General features: G+C 46.5%; 1 protein-coding gene across 8 annotated transcripts in view; it reads left to right on the top strand.

Annotated features, from left to right (window-relative positions):
- USP40 (ubiquitin specific peptidase 40) overlaps positions 1–13,636 on the top strand; it is a 75,578-nt gene that overhangs the window by 42,958 nt on the left and 18,984 nt on the right. For 7 of the 8 annotated variants that reach the window (XR_007188452.2, XM_057305708.1, XM_044380698.3 and 4 more), the window contains 5 exons: positions 604–727; positions 2,176–2,233; positions 7,920–7,973; positions 9,067–9,155; positions 10,338–10,424. Coding sequence is in view for 7 of the 8 variants with exons in the window: in XM_057305708.1 (XP_057161691.1) it covers positions 604–727; positions 2,176–2,233; positions 7,920–7,973; positions 9,067–9,155; positions 10,338–10,424 (412 nt within the window). In the remaining variant the exon portion in view is untranslated. Of the gene's footprint in view, positions 1–603; positions 728–2,175; positions 2,234–4,504; positions 5,773–7,919; positions 7,974–9,066; positions 9,156–10,337; positions 10,425–13,636 lie in introns of those variants that run through there. The other variant, XM_044380727.3, reaches the window with a different exon arrangement.

The following is a 13,636-nucleotide window of genomic DNA, read 5'->3' as shown; positions in this document are numbered from 1 at the left end:
AAAGCCACTCCTTTACTCAAGACCCTTTACTACTATGTGTAGGGAAATTTTGTTAGAGCAAGACACCTACTTGTTCTCGTAGGCCGTCGTCACCAACATATAAACGTACAGCAGGTGCGATGGGAATGACACACCCCTTAAATGGGGCACTTCTGTGCAGCGGCTGTCTCTGCAGCTGTGCACGGCTGTCCTGTTATGAAACTGAATCCAAATCCCGGGCGGGCTTCTGGCGTCGGTACTCCGAGAGCTCGCCCGGGGGTCCCAGTGCGCAGGCCGAAGTGGCCGCGGATTATTCCGTGACAGCGCTTCTCCCTGAAACATGTGGCAACACAACAAACAAAACAAAAAACGGGGTAACGAGTTATTTGTGTAAGTCAGAGCGTACTTGGAGCCCCGAAACGCACTCCCCGCGCAGCTGCCTAGCACTGCCCTGCAGAGACCGCTGTCCTCACGCCGGCTCCGTGGGCCTTGCTCACCTTTAATTCCTCACATCAGAGGACAAGCGCAGAATTTCGGAAGTGCTACCTAAGGAAAGGTATTGCTTTTCTGATCCACAGAAGCACCGAGTAAAGATACGTTTTTTAAATGTCTTTATTCCTACAGTTCGTTGCTCACACAAGGGAGATGGTTCACTGGTATGAATGAGATGAGCTGGCTCCAAGTTCAGAATTTATGCGAATTCGAATCCGAAGAGAAGCAAGTTAAAATATCAGCAACTGTGAACACAGTGAGTAGATTCCAGTTCAAGTCCGGTGGACAGTGTTCTGGCTTAACAGTGTTTGATTTTGAAAGCAGGACCTGAAATCTTCCAGAACGCTTGTCTCATGGGCTTCTAGATCTTAAGAAATCAGCTTTTTGGGGCTCCTGGCTGGCCCAGTCAGCGGAGCACACAGCTCTTGATCTTAAGGTCATGAGTGCAGGCCTCACGTGGGACTTAGGGCTTGCTTTTTTAAAAAATGTGGGGGGAGGAAACCAACATTTTGTTGTTAACATTTGACAACCGCTCGTTTGCCTGTATTAGCCCTTCGCATGTTTCAAGAAGGTATGTGCCTTTTTTCTATCCAAAGGTGCAATTAGAATGTAGGATTTACCTATTTAATTAGTTCATGGAATCCCCTAGCATTGATAAATATAAAATGCTATTTTCCCCACAATCTGTTCTCTGTTTTTTAAACCAGGCATATATGTTTCGTGTTGTCGTGTTGTTTTTTGGTGGTGGTTTTTCTAAGCTGATCTTCAGTCCTTCAGCGTCGTACTCTGTGCTCTATGTAAAGCCGGCTGCTCTTAAAAGGGAGTCCTGCAGTTTTCCATTGAAGACTGTGACCCTGGTTGCCTTAAACATCATTCTGGGAAACATCTTTTTACATACGTGCAGTCTCGATTCATTAAGTGTTTTTTCTGTAGTATCAAAAGAAACCTATTAGAATGTTTTCTATAGATATTCTGATTTCTTAAGGCGCATTAGGGTTGTTGGTACCGTGGAGGGGACGGTGTAAAGCCAGCTCTGGAGCTCGGCAGACCTGCCACCCTGACCCTAAGTGGGAGGCTTTGGTGAAGTCCTGGTTCCTCCTGTCCTCGTTCCTTCTTGGTGCTGTGTGGGGCGCTGCTGGGAGGGTCAAGTCCGTGATCGCTGACATCACTTTTACCCCTAAATGTCCAGTTTTATGCCCTAGAGGCAGTTAGCCTAAACTAAAAAGAAAAGAAAACAATCTAAAAGTAATTTAAACAAAAATTTTAAATAGTGCCCTTGGATTAGCGTTGTCCATTTTTAAATTTTTTTATGTTCACTGGCCCTAAATTCATCGTTCTTAACCTAAAGAAATACAATTAATTGCATTTTCTTTTGTTTGCTCTTGTTAGAAAGGCTAGTGTGGGTTTTCAGCTTCTTGCCTTTGTAGGTAGAATTATTTCTTGAGCTTTCCATCTTTCCGTTCTAGTTACCATCAGTTTGGTAAAGCCTTAACAATTAAGATCCCAGTTTTTGCTTTTAACTTGGTAGAAGAGAGGAAATGAATGTCTGAGATGGAAAAAAATCTTTTTTTCAAGTAGGCAGAAACTTCTGTCCAGTAACTGGTAAGTCAGCTGAGCTGTGTACACGAACACTGACAGCCTTCACGCCCTCCCCTCCTGTTGTTCTCACGCACACAGAGTCACTAGTTTATTTCTCTGTTTTAGGTGGTGTTTGATATTCGAATTAAAGCCATAAAGGAATTAAAATTAATCAAGGAACTAGGTAATCATTTACGTTTGCTTTCGGGGTTTTTTGGTTTAATTTAGTTTTGTTTTGATTTTTGGTTAAAAAAAATATAGGAGTACAGGGGTGCCTGGGTCACTCAGTTAAGTGTCTGCCTTCGGCTCAGGTCATGATCCCAGGGTGCTGGGATCAAGTCCCGTGTCGGACTCCCTGCTCAGTGGGGAGTCTGCTTCTCCCTCCCTCTCTGCTTCTCCCCTGGCTTGTGCTCCTTCTCTCTCTCTCTTTCTCTCTCAAATAAATAAAATCTTTAAAAAAAAAATATGGGAGTACAAAAAATAATTTAGGGAAAATTCATGCACCTACCACCCCACATGGACAAATGTTAACATTATATCATGTTTTTATTGTTTGAAACATTGCAAATAAAGTTAAAATTCTCTACATTCTCTTCCTCAGACCAATTGTCCCTCCCTCCCCAGATGCAACCAGTATATCTGATTTGGGTGTGTTCGTATGCATTCATATTGTTGTTTATATTACGTTTCCATATATAGGTGTATATATGTGTGTATATTGTGTTTTCATATTTAAATTCGGTCATACTAAATATTCTGAAACTCTTCCCTCAGCATTAGGTTTGCTTTAACAGCTTTATTGAGGTATAATTTACATACCATCAAACACCCGTTCTGAGCGTAAGTCAGTGATGATTAGTAAACGTACAGAGTTGTGCAGCCACGAGCACAGTCCAGTTTTAGAATGTTCCATTGCTCCAAAAAGACTCCTTGTTCCCCTTTTTGCATTCCAAGCCCCAACAGCCACTCATCTACTTTCTCTCTCTAGACTTACTTTTCTGGACATTTTAAGTAAATGGAACCATAGAATGTGAACTCCCTTGTGGCTGACGTCTTTGACTTAGCACAGCAGTTTTGAGGTTCACCCGTGATGTAGTGTGTCAGAAGCGTGCTCCTTTTTACTGCTGACTAGTGTCCACTCTGTGGATGTGTCACATTTTGTTTCTTCACCTCTTGATAGACGTTTGGATTGTTTCTAGTTTGGGGATTTTATGAATAATGCTGTTATAACGGTTGCATGTAAGTCTTTGTGTGGACATGTTTTCAGTTCTCTTGAGTAGATCTGCAGGATTGTAATTGCTGGGTCATATGGCAAATTTGTGTTTAACTTTGTAAGAAACTGCCGTTCTTTCGAGAGTGGCTGAACCATTTACGTCCCCACTAACAATGTGCCAGCATTGCGGTTTTTCTGTATCCTTGCCAGTGTCTGTATCTGCTTTCTTGATTGTAGCCATGCTAGTGGGTATGAATTACTCTCCTTGTGTGTTTGATTTTCCTAATACAGTGCTGGTGAGCACTGTTGGTGTGCTTACTGTCTGTATATCTAAAGGATTCTCTTAAGAAGCTACTAGAACTAGGAAGTTTAACAAGAAGTCAAAATTAATACACAAAAATCCATTGTATGTTTACTAACAAAAAAATGGGAAATGAAATTAGGAAAACATTTTATTTTTATTTTTTATTTTTTAAAAGATTGTATTTATTTATTTGATAGACAGGCAGCGAGAGAGGGAACACAAGCAGGGGAAGTGGGAGAGGAAGAAGCAGGCTCCCAGTGGAGCAGGGAGCCCGATGTGGGGCTCGATCCCAGCACTCTGGGATCACTCCCTGAGCCATAGGCAGACGCTTAACGACTGAGCCACCCAGGCGCCCCTAGGAAAACATTTATAATAGCATTGGCTATCATGAAATACTTGGGGATAAATTTAATGAAATATGTGCAGGACATACACACTGACAACAAGAAAATATCCCTGTGAAAAATCAAAGAGCATATAAATAAGTGGAATGATGCACCATGTTCTTGGGTCAGAAAACATGACATTGTTAAGAGGTAAATTCTCCCAAAATCAATTTGTAGATTCAGGGCATCCTCACTCAGAGTCCTAGCAGGTTTTACGTAGAAATTGACAAGCTGATTCACTTTACGTGGAAATGCAAAGAACCTAGAGTATCCTAATAATTTGAGGGGAGACGGAAATAAAGTCAAGAGTTACACTATCTGATTTCAAGACTTCCTGTAGAGCTGTAGGCATCAAGACAGTGGGTCCTGGGGCGCCTGGGTGGCTCAGTCGTTAAGCGTCTGCCTTCGGCTCAGGGCGTGATCTCAGAGTTCTGGGATCAAGCCCCACATCAGGCTTCTCCGCTAGGAGCCTGCTTCTTCCTCTCCCACTCCCCCTGCTTGTGTTCCCTCTCTTGCTGGCTGTCTCTGTCAAATAAATAAATAAATAAAATCTTAAAAAAAAAAAAAAAGACAGTGGGTCCTGGCATAGGAGCAGACATACAGCAGGGGTCAGCAAGCTGTCTAGGCCTATAACCTGTAACAACAAGGCCTCTAACCTGTTCCTGTGCAGTGAGCTAAGAATAATTTTCACACTTTTAAAGGGCTCCTTTTAAGACGAATGTGCAATAGAGATTATGTGTGGTTTTTGAGCCAAAAATATTTACAGTGGAACTACATCGAGAATCCAGAAATAGGTGCAAATATATTAAAGTCCCCTGACTTTCAACAAAAGTGCCAAGGTATTCCCATGGGGAAAAATAGTGTATTTTCAAAATAAGGTGCTGGGCCAGTTAGCTATCCAAAGGTGCAAAGATGAACCTCTAGCTTTGCTTTACATCATGTAAAATACTAATTCAAAATGGATCAGACCTAAACGTTAAAACCATTTCTATAAAATTTCTGGGAGAGAACTTATGAGAAAATCTTTGTTACTTTTATCGTGAGGAAAAGACTTTTTTTTTTTTTTAGTTAGGACTCTAGCACCATAAAAGGAAAAAACTAATAAATTGGGCAATATCAAAATTTAGAACTTGTGTACTTCAAGAGGCATTTAAAAAGGCAAGTCACAAACTGGGAGAAAAAAAAATTGTAGCACGTTTGACATAGACTTGCATCCAGGTTATGTAAGAAAAATACTTATAACTTAATCAGAAGACAGCCCAGCCCAAGGGGGGAGGACACTTTACAAAACAACACCCACCGGCCGATGGCCAGTAAGCACAGGAGAGACGCTTAGTCTCATCAGCCGTCAAACTGCTGAGCTGTCGGACGGAAGCCGCCGTGACGCCCTGCCTCGCACCCAGCGGAGGGTGAAAATAAAGGACCAACAAAACCAAGTGCTAGCGAAGATGTGAGCAGCTCCCACGGTGGCCCGCGCGAGTGCAAAATGGGGAGGAGTTAGCTTGCTTGTTAGGAATTTAAGCATTCACTTACCCATCCTACGTGCTCGCCCAAGAAAAATTCAGCCATGTCCTTGCAAATACTCTATGTAAATGTTCATAACGAACAGGCGGATACAGCGCAGAAGTCCGGAAGCCGTGAGCGGGTGAACAAGCTGCGTCGTGCCCTTACAACAGGACGCTGCTTATCCGCACGAGCCGCGAACTCCACCACCTGCACGACGGGGACTCAGCGCGCAAAGCAGAGGCTGGACGCAAAAGCGCACGTACTCTTAGGGCTCATTTACGTGGAACATTCAGAACAGAAACCCCGTGCTCTAGGTACAGGGGTGGAGAATTGGATTGCGGGGGGACGTTGGCTGCACGGTGGCATGGGGGAATTTTGGGGGGTGATGCGAATCCTCTCTCGGTTTGCTGGTGGTGGCTGAGTGTTTAGACCAGACTGTACACTTCAGCAGGACCTGTGCTATTGTGGTTTATTAAGATGAATAGTTCATCATCTTCCCAGGAAGCAGGTCTCCCTTCTTTCACTCTTGCCCCCCTTCAAGCCATTCTCCTTCTAGCAAGTGATCTTAAATGGATGCGAATCAGATCACGTCAGGCCCCTGCCCAGTGCCCTGCCACGCTTGTCCATCGCACGCAGGCTTCTTCCTCAACCCCGCCTGCAAGAGCCGGCCTCGTCTGACCGCGGCCTCGCAGCCCCCTGTGGTCCCCTCTCCTGCTTATTCCAGCACACTTCCCACGCTGGCTTTCAGAGGTCCGAGTGTGCCAGCTCTCCCGCCGCACCCCTCCACGCCTGGCTTCTCAGAGCCTCTCCCAAAACTCTGTCCCCTTTCCTCCCCTCTGCTAACTTCAGCCCCCCAGTTGCCCTGAGCTAAATTGTTACTTGACGTCATCCCTGAGCGCTCGGTCTCCACGAGCATCTCTTTTATTCTCCTGATACCCTGTATGTTGCTTTGTCGCACTCACGCCTATCTTCGCCGGGCTTTGAGTGGCAGCCCACCTGCTCCATCCGACGAGGCGCTGTCAGGGCAGAGTTCGTGGCTCTTTCGCCCTTGGCTGCGCCGTCGCTTCTGGTGCGGTGCCTGGCCCAAAGATGCACGGTTTGTGAACTGGAAGAATACCGTAAGGAGGCAGTATTTTGATGCGTTTTTTTTAATTGAAGAACTCAGTGGTCAAACGTGTATTGGCATGGTCTGCTAGCCGCACAGTAGCACAGTGTAAGTGTGGAACTCTGGACTCCTCAGCGATCTGCTGTGGTCTGAGTGCGGACTCAGAGGCCCCCAACGTCCTTGTCCTCCCAGAAGGCTTTACCCCTGTTCCCTGCCCCCGGCTCATACCCGACTTTGTAAGGATTCGTTTGGACTCAAAACCCGGAGTGCTCCCTCCCACAAAGCAGGACTCTTCGCACCTGCAAAAATAGGGCCCACTGGCCCTAATCCATTTCATAAGCATGAAAGTCCGCGCATTTCAATTAGCAGGCTCATCACCAAGGTCAGCCGCCCAGCCGCGTGGCGCCGGCGTCCGCTACCTGCACGTGCGCGAGCAGCCGCATGAAGCGTGAGCTTTGCCGCCAGCTCTTCATTCCACAGGCTGCCCCTCAAGTAGCAGATGTGCCTCCGGATCGGTGACCGATCACCTCCCTCCGAAGTGTCTGGTGTTCATCGCACCACAGCGAAGGGTACGGTCTGCTGTCCCCATTGTCCCCTGGTAAGCCCGCATGGCGTCTTGCACTCCTGGTGAAGCAAATCGCTTCCCAAAGGTGAAGGTGCAGCAGAGAAAGTCCACGGAGGGATAGACGTAGCTGGCCGTGGGGGCGTCGGCGCTGCTGTCGCTCCAGAGACAAGATCCGCAGCCTGGGGACATGAAGGGACGTGAGGACAGCGGTTGTGACAAAAAGGATGATGATATCACCGAGGAGGTGATGCTGGCAAAACCCCTCACATCGAAGGAGCTCCTGCAGACCTTTCATGAGGTTGAAAGCACAAAATAGGACATTTTGGAAGCAGAGCAAACGATCGCTCGGGGTAGAAAAGATGCTCGCTCCGTACTGTAAGCTCTCCAGCAAGAAGTGAGCCCTGTATAAACTACTCTTGATGTTTTCTACCAAAAAAAAAAAAAAAACCTCAGTGCTTCTAGTGTTTTAACTTGCTGTATAAATAATACTTTTACTGTTTTTTAAATTTCACTATACACGTGTAACCGACGGAGATTTAACTGTTTGAACAACAACGTCGAGAGGCCCCAGGACGGCTGCAGAGTTCCTCACGGTGACTAGGCCAGCCTTGCGTGGTTTCGGCGTGGCAGGCCTCCTCGTCGCCCTGCGCTCCTGCGTGGACTGAGGACTGCCTATATTGGGGGGGGGGTTGATTGATGGGGGTGTTTTGTTTTGTAGCTTTCTGCTGATTGTAACAGTGGAGCATCTCTAGTTTTTTCTGATGCACTAACCAGCTGCTTTTTATTTGTAGCTGAGAACAGCTGTTTGAGGCCTATCGATAGAAATGGGAAGCTGCTTTGTCCAGGTAAATCCTCGTGGTAGCCTTCAAAAACCGACGCGCTCACACTATCGGTCTTTGACACTTTTACTTTAAATGATGGCTTCCAGTACCTAATATCCTTAAATTACCTTTTAGAAACTAATTTACTGGACATATTATCGTCCCAGTGCGGTTTCACATATTACAGAAATCATAACCAGAAATTCAAACACTTCTGTTCTATTATCCTGTTCAGGTAGCCTCTGTAGAGTACATCAGTAGTTTTGGACGCAGTGTTCAGTGGTTCATTAGTTACGTGTCACACCCAGTGCTCATCACAACACGCGCCCTCCTCAGTACCCATCACCCTGTTACCCCCTCCCCTCCGAGACCCCCAGTCTGTTTTCCAGGGTCCATAGCTTCTCATGGTTCGTCTCCCTCTCTGACTTCTCCCCCTTTGATCCCCCTCCTTCCCCTGTGCTCCTCCGTGCTGTTGCTTATGTTCCACATGTGAGTGAGACCATCTGAGAATTGTCTTTGTCTGCTTGACTGACTTCACTTAACACAGTCCCCTCCGTTTCATATATGTCTGTTTTCTAAGGGAAAACACCTGTCTTTCTGATGAGCTGATCCTCATTTTGGGCAATTGTTTGATGGAGTTGTATCTTTCTAGATTCATTGTCAAAGTGTTTGTGTTGCTCCTGTTATTGTGATAATAGTTGTGGAATAGACTTTGTTCTCACCTCTGCATCCTGTCATTAGACTTGATTAACTGATGGTCCCCACAGCAGCTTTGAACGTGGGGGGAGAGGCTGGTCCCTCATTCATGAATGTTCGGAATATCTAGCTTTTAATCCATGTAAACAATGGCTTTTTGGTTTTTATTAAGTATGAATCTAGAACATTCGTAGCTGCCTCTTCTTAGCTCTGTTGTGCAGGTAGGAAGAATATATTCTACAGTGTGGAAATGGAAATCAAACATAACTGTAATACAGGTCATCCTTTTGCATGGAGTGCATCTCCTATTTTTTCTTTCTTGACATTCGTGATTTGCAAAGGAAGGCTGATTTCAGTATATTATTTTGCCCAGAGAGGTAGGAATTAACAACATTCATCCTGTTCTCCAACTTCTTTGTAGTGCCAGACAGTTACACTGTGAAAGAAGCAGAGCTGAAGATGGGGAGTTCACTGGGACTGTGTCCTGGAAAAGCACCAACTTCCTCTCAGGTAACGTGGGGTCACCTGACAGAACGAAATCAACCTTCCCGGAATCAGAAGTTCTTAATTTTGTGATTCTTACCTTAACTATTACACCAAAGATCATTTTTCTTAGAGTTTTTTTTTTTAAACGATACCTTGTATGTTAGGCATACCAAGAACCGTCTAGTTCTTTGTGTTTAAATAAAAAATACTAATGTCGGAGCATATTCAGAAGGTTCTTTTTCTGTGAGAATTTTATGGTTAAGGGGGACCTTTAAAGCAGAGCGGCCACCTGTCTGACCTATTTCATAAACCCTACAAAGCACCCCTTCTCCCGCATTTTGCCCTCTGCGAGGCAAGGCTCCGGGCAGAGCCTGTGGCGTCTGTGAGCGCGGCTCGCACCGCTTCTCTCTCAGCGGCACAGCAAGCGAGGAGCCAGCGGCGCCTTCGATTCAGTGAAGCGGAGCCTGTTGGCTTTGGGCTGAGTTGCTCTCTGCGGTAACACGATTGTCCCGTAGCCGCTTGGTTTCTCATCGGTCGCTTTCTGTATAAAGTGTGAGGTCGTCCTCCGCCAGAAGCCCTCCCTGCTTGATAAAGTTTCACGACAGGCCAAAAGCCACAGTGTCCTTACGGTAAGACTTTGTTTCAAGGGAAGCTGGACTCTGGCAGGATCCCTGTGGTTCCTGGATCCGCTTCATTAGTTTCCCAGACGCTTCTTTAATTTGTTCTTGCCCTGAACTTGGCCACGTAGGAGCGCGTGACGAGCTGGCAGGAGGAAAACGTGACAGGTGGGACGGAGTTCGGAAGGAAAGGGAGAGCTGTAAGGAGCTGAACTGACAGGCGATCAGATTCCCTGGACAGAAAATAAGATCACAGCCAAATGACACAGGAAAAACCCAGTTAATGCTTACAGTGTGTAGCTTGAGGAATGACCAAGAAAGAATTGAAGGTCATAGTAGAATAAGTAATATCTGTGAGAGAAAGACAATGATCTCACAGCTCTGGGAGTGAAAACACTGGCGTGAAGCATCTTCACATTTCTGGGTCATCGAGATTATTGCTTAAATTGCAAGATTAAATTACCCAGCGTCTTTGTTTTTATACGAGACTTTTATAAAATCTCATGGACCATTGGCTTTTCTTTTTTGGAAGCAGGCAATACATTTTAGAATTTTAAAATTTAGATTAAATTGTATTCATTGATCTTAGCTGTTCCTGTTTTTCACTGTGGGGAGTGATGTGCAGCCTGGCACAGAGATGGAGATCATAGTGGAAGAAACAATGTCTGTGAGAGATGTAAGTAATTTTACTTTTTCTGGTGTGGGGAGAGGTCTGTGGGCGTTTGGTATGGGGAGACGTGGTACTCTTGTTCGGATTTTGAGGTCCTAAGGCTAGGGTTCACATAACGTACTTTAGAGAATTCTGTGCATTCACTAAGAGAGTAGTTTTGGGAACTTGAAAATTGGTGAACCAACCCAAATTTTTAAAATACGATTATCTTTTTTTTCTATCAATACTTGTTTATTATAGAAATTTTGGCTACATAGAAATGGATTAAAAGAAAAAATTAAGACCCCTCCTTATCCTTTATCCCACTAATATTAACATTTTGGCATATTTCCTACTAGTGTTTTTAGGTTATATACATACATAATCACACGGGCATGAATGTGTGCGTGTGGTAACAATTAGGTTAGCGTCATGGAAAAGTAGGACTCACAACGTTGGAAGATGGAGAGACAATTGGTGTAGTTGAAGAGAGGCTGGACTCCTGAATTTGAATCAGAAGAGGCAGAATGAACGTGGTATTTGTTTTTTAAATTTTTTTCCAGCTCTGCCCCCAGAAACAACTTAGACACGGTGACCAACCTGGTGGGGGCGAGCACCCCAGCACCCAGATTGTGGTTGCTAAATCCCACTTCCCACTGGAAGGAATCAGGGCTTCTTGGAGTAGCGGCTGGGTCTGTATCTGGGTCAGGAACGTGTCGGGGGAGCCTGGAACATCTTGTCCTGATAGAAGCAGGAAAGCCGCAGAGATTGCTGGGATCTGCAGAGAAACTCGGGAGCCAACTTGAAGAGGCTCCTGCTAGTCGCAGATGAGACCGTTTGAACCTTCGTGGCAATAATAATAAAACCGATCACTATGCGTACTTAAAATCCACGGGTTCATAGGTGATCCTGAGAAGACCGTCTTTGTTGGTTACACAGAGTGGACGCTGGGGAACCACAGGGCGAAGGGTCAAGCATTTCCTGTCTTTCTTCAGGAAGCCATACCGCAGGGTAACGAAACAGATAGTGAGAAGGTGTTTTTACAGACATATCTCAGCTAATAAGAGGAAAGAATTTTAGACTATCACAGTTACTTTAACTCCTAATTAGTTAACGGGTGTAAACAAGGATCCTGAAGGACTGCTGACAGCCCCGGAGGAGTGACACACAGACATCACAGTCGTTCTGATGATGCCCGTGCTCTTCACAAGGAAGTGCACCTGAGCTCCTAGGTCTGAGGGTCAGTTCCTAAGAAGCACAGAGGACAGAGGGCCTGTGTCACCGCAGCCCAGGGCCGCCGTCTGCCCCGTCCTGAAGGGACTCAGGAGACTTCAGAGAAGCAGGGGCGGTGTGTGCACTCTGTCTGGCTCTTGACATGAGCCAGGAGAACCTTAGTAACGGTGTGAGAGAAACCAAGGGCATGTGGGGGTCCCGCTGGCTCCGTCGGAGAACGTGACTCTTGATCTTGGGGTTGTGAGTTCGAGCCCCACGTCGGGCATAGAGATTACTTTAAAGAGGGGGGGTGCGTGATGTGAACACCAACTGGGTATTTGTTATTAAGGAATCCTTAAGTTCATCGGATGTCATGATTGTTTTAGGCTTATGTTTTTTAAAAGAATGTTTGTCTTTTAGAGATGAATACTAGATATTAAATGCTATGGAAGCTGACGGTCTTGCCTCGAGGAACCTGGGGGGCAGGGGCGGGACAGGAATGCTGGGAGTATGGTGCACAGGACGGGCGCGGCGGTCCTGGAGGTTGGGTGATGGTACCGACAGCCCACGTTTACCGCTCTCCACCTGTGTTTGAAATTGTCCACGACAAGACATTTTTTAAATAATTTTTTTTTAACTTTTTATTACCTGCTGCAAATATTTTCCTAGTTTTTCATTTAGCTTTTAACTTTTTGGTGCTTTTCAGTGTCAAAGAAAGGAGGCCACAGAACTTCTCAGAGGAGCAATGTGTCTGTCTGTCTGCTCTCTCGAGCCCACTGTGGGCAGACTCACTCCCCTCCCCGTGGCATCTGACGGGTCGCTGCCCCTCTGGGCCTTGAAACACCTTCGTCACGTGACTCAGGAGGACCCCCGTTCCTCCCGGTTTCCCTCCACCTCCCGGCCCCCCCCCCCCCCCCGCCCACAGTTTGCTTCACGCTCTTCTCTCTCCCGTAGACTAGAGCTCGCCGGGCGCTCCGGGCTTGCGTGTCCAGCCGCTACTTGGCCTGATAGCCACCCCCCTGTTGTGCGCCCTCCATCCTGTCGCTTGCACCCCACGTTTCCGTCCTTGTCAGTCGATGGTGGTGTCTCCATTTCTCTGCTCGCTCGGGCCACAACCCCTGGGAGTCAGCCTCGATTCTGTGTCACACCCAGGTTTTCAGGAAATCTTTGGTTCTCCTGTCACGATTCATCTAGGATCGGACCACATCTCATTCTCTCCGCTGCCACACCCTGGTCACCTCTCATCTGGATTATTCCAGCAGCTTCCCGACAGATCCTTTTCTTCCCAGCCTGGCCTTTCCCCAGGGTCTGTTCTTACAGAGACGGCGAGTGGTCCCTTCCCTGTTCTCACAGCCCTGCCATGTGTCCCCGTCTCGGAGTCCCAGCCAGAGGCCCCGAGCGCTCACTCTGCTGGGCCCCGTCGGCCTCTGTGCTCTGGTCCTCCCTAGAGCACAGCTGAGCTGAATGCCCACCTGCCCCTCTTCCCCAAGGAACGGAAGTGGTCTGTGGCTGCAGCCTCACTCCCGTTCTGTGTTTTACTAGATTGTCCTCTCATTGCTGTCCTTTTCTAAACAATCTTTAGGTGTATTTTAAAGTCTTTTTATTCTTAATCCTATAAGTAATCGTGGACTTACCCTTTAAACTCCAGTGGGGTGGGTTATAGCTAAAAACCCTCCTCGGTCACCAGCCTGCCCAGTCCCTCCGCCAGAGGGACCCTCCGCCAGGCCATCTCCATGGTCTTGGGACGGTGTGATCTGACCACACCAGCGAGTGAGCGTCCTTCCAGACCGCTGATGCTCGCACACCGGCACGGGGACGAATGAGCTGGACTTACTCGTGTGGTTTCTTTTAAATCATCAGTGGGGTCACGCTGCACGTATTACACTAGAACTTTGTTTCCCTTCAAACTTGTAAAGGTCTTTTAAGACCAGCATGTGTAAATCTATCTTATCCTTTGCTTTGAGACCTCATCGTTTATGTAAGCGTTTCTCCGTTTGTGATATTTTGATCCTTTGCTCTTTTTCTTT

Source organism: Ursus arctos, unplaced genomic scaffold (genome assembly GCF_023065955.2).
Source record: "Ursus arctos isolate Adak ecotype North America unplaced genomic scaffold, UrsArc2.0 scaffold_1, whole genome shotgun sequence".
Taxonomy (NCBI): domain Eukaryota; kingdom Metazoa; phylum Chordata; class Mammalia; order Carnivora; family Ursidae; genus Ursus; species Ursus arctos.
This window is presented reverse-complemented; position numbering and strand designations above follow the sequence as displayed.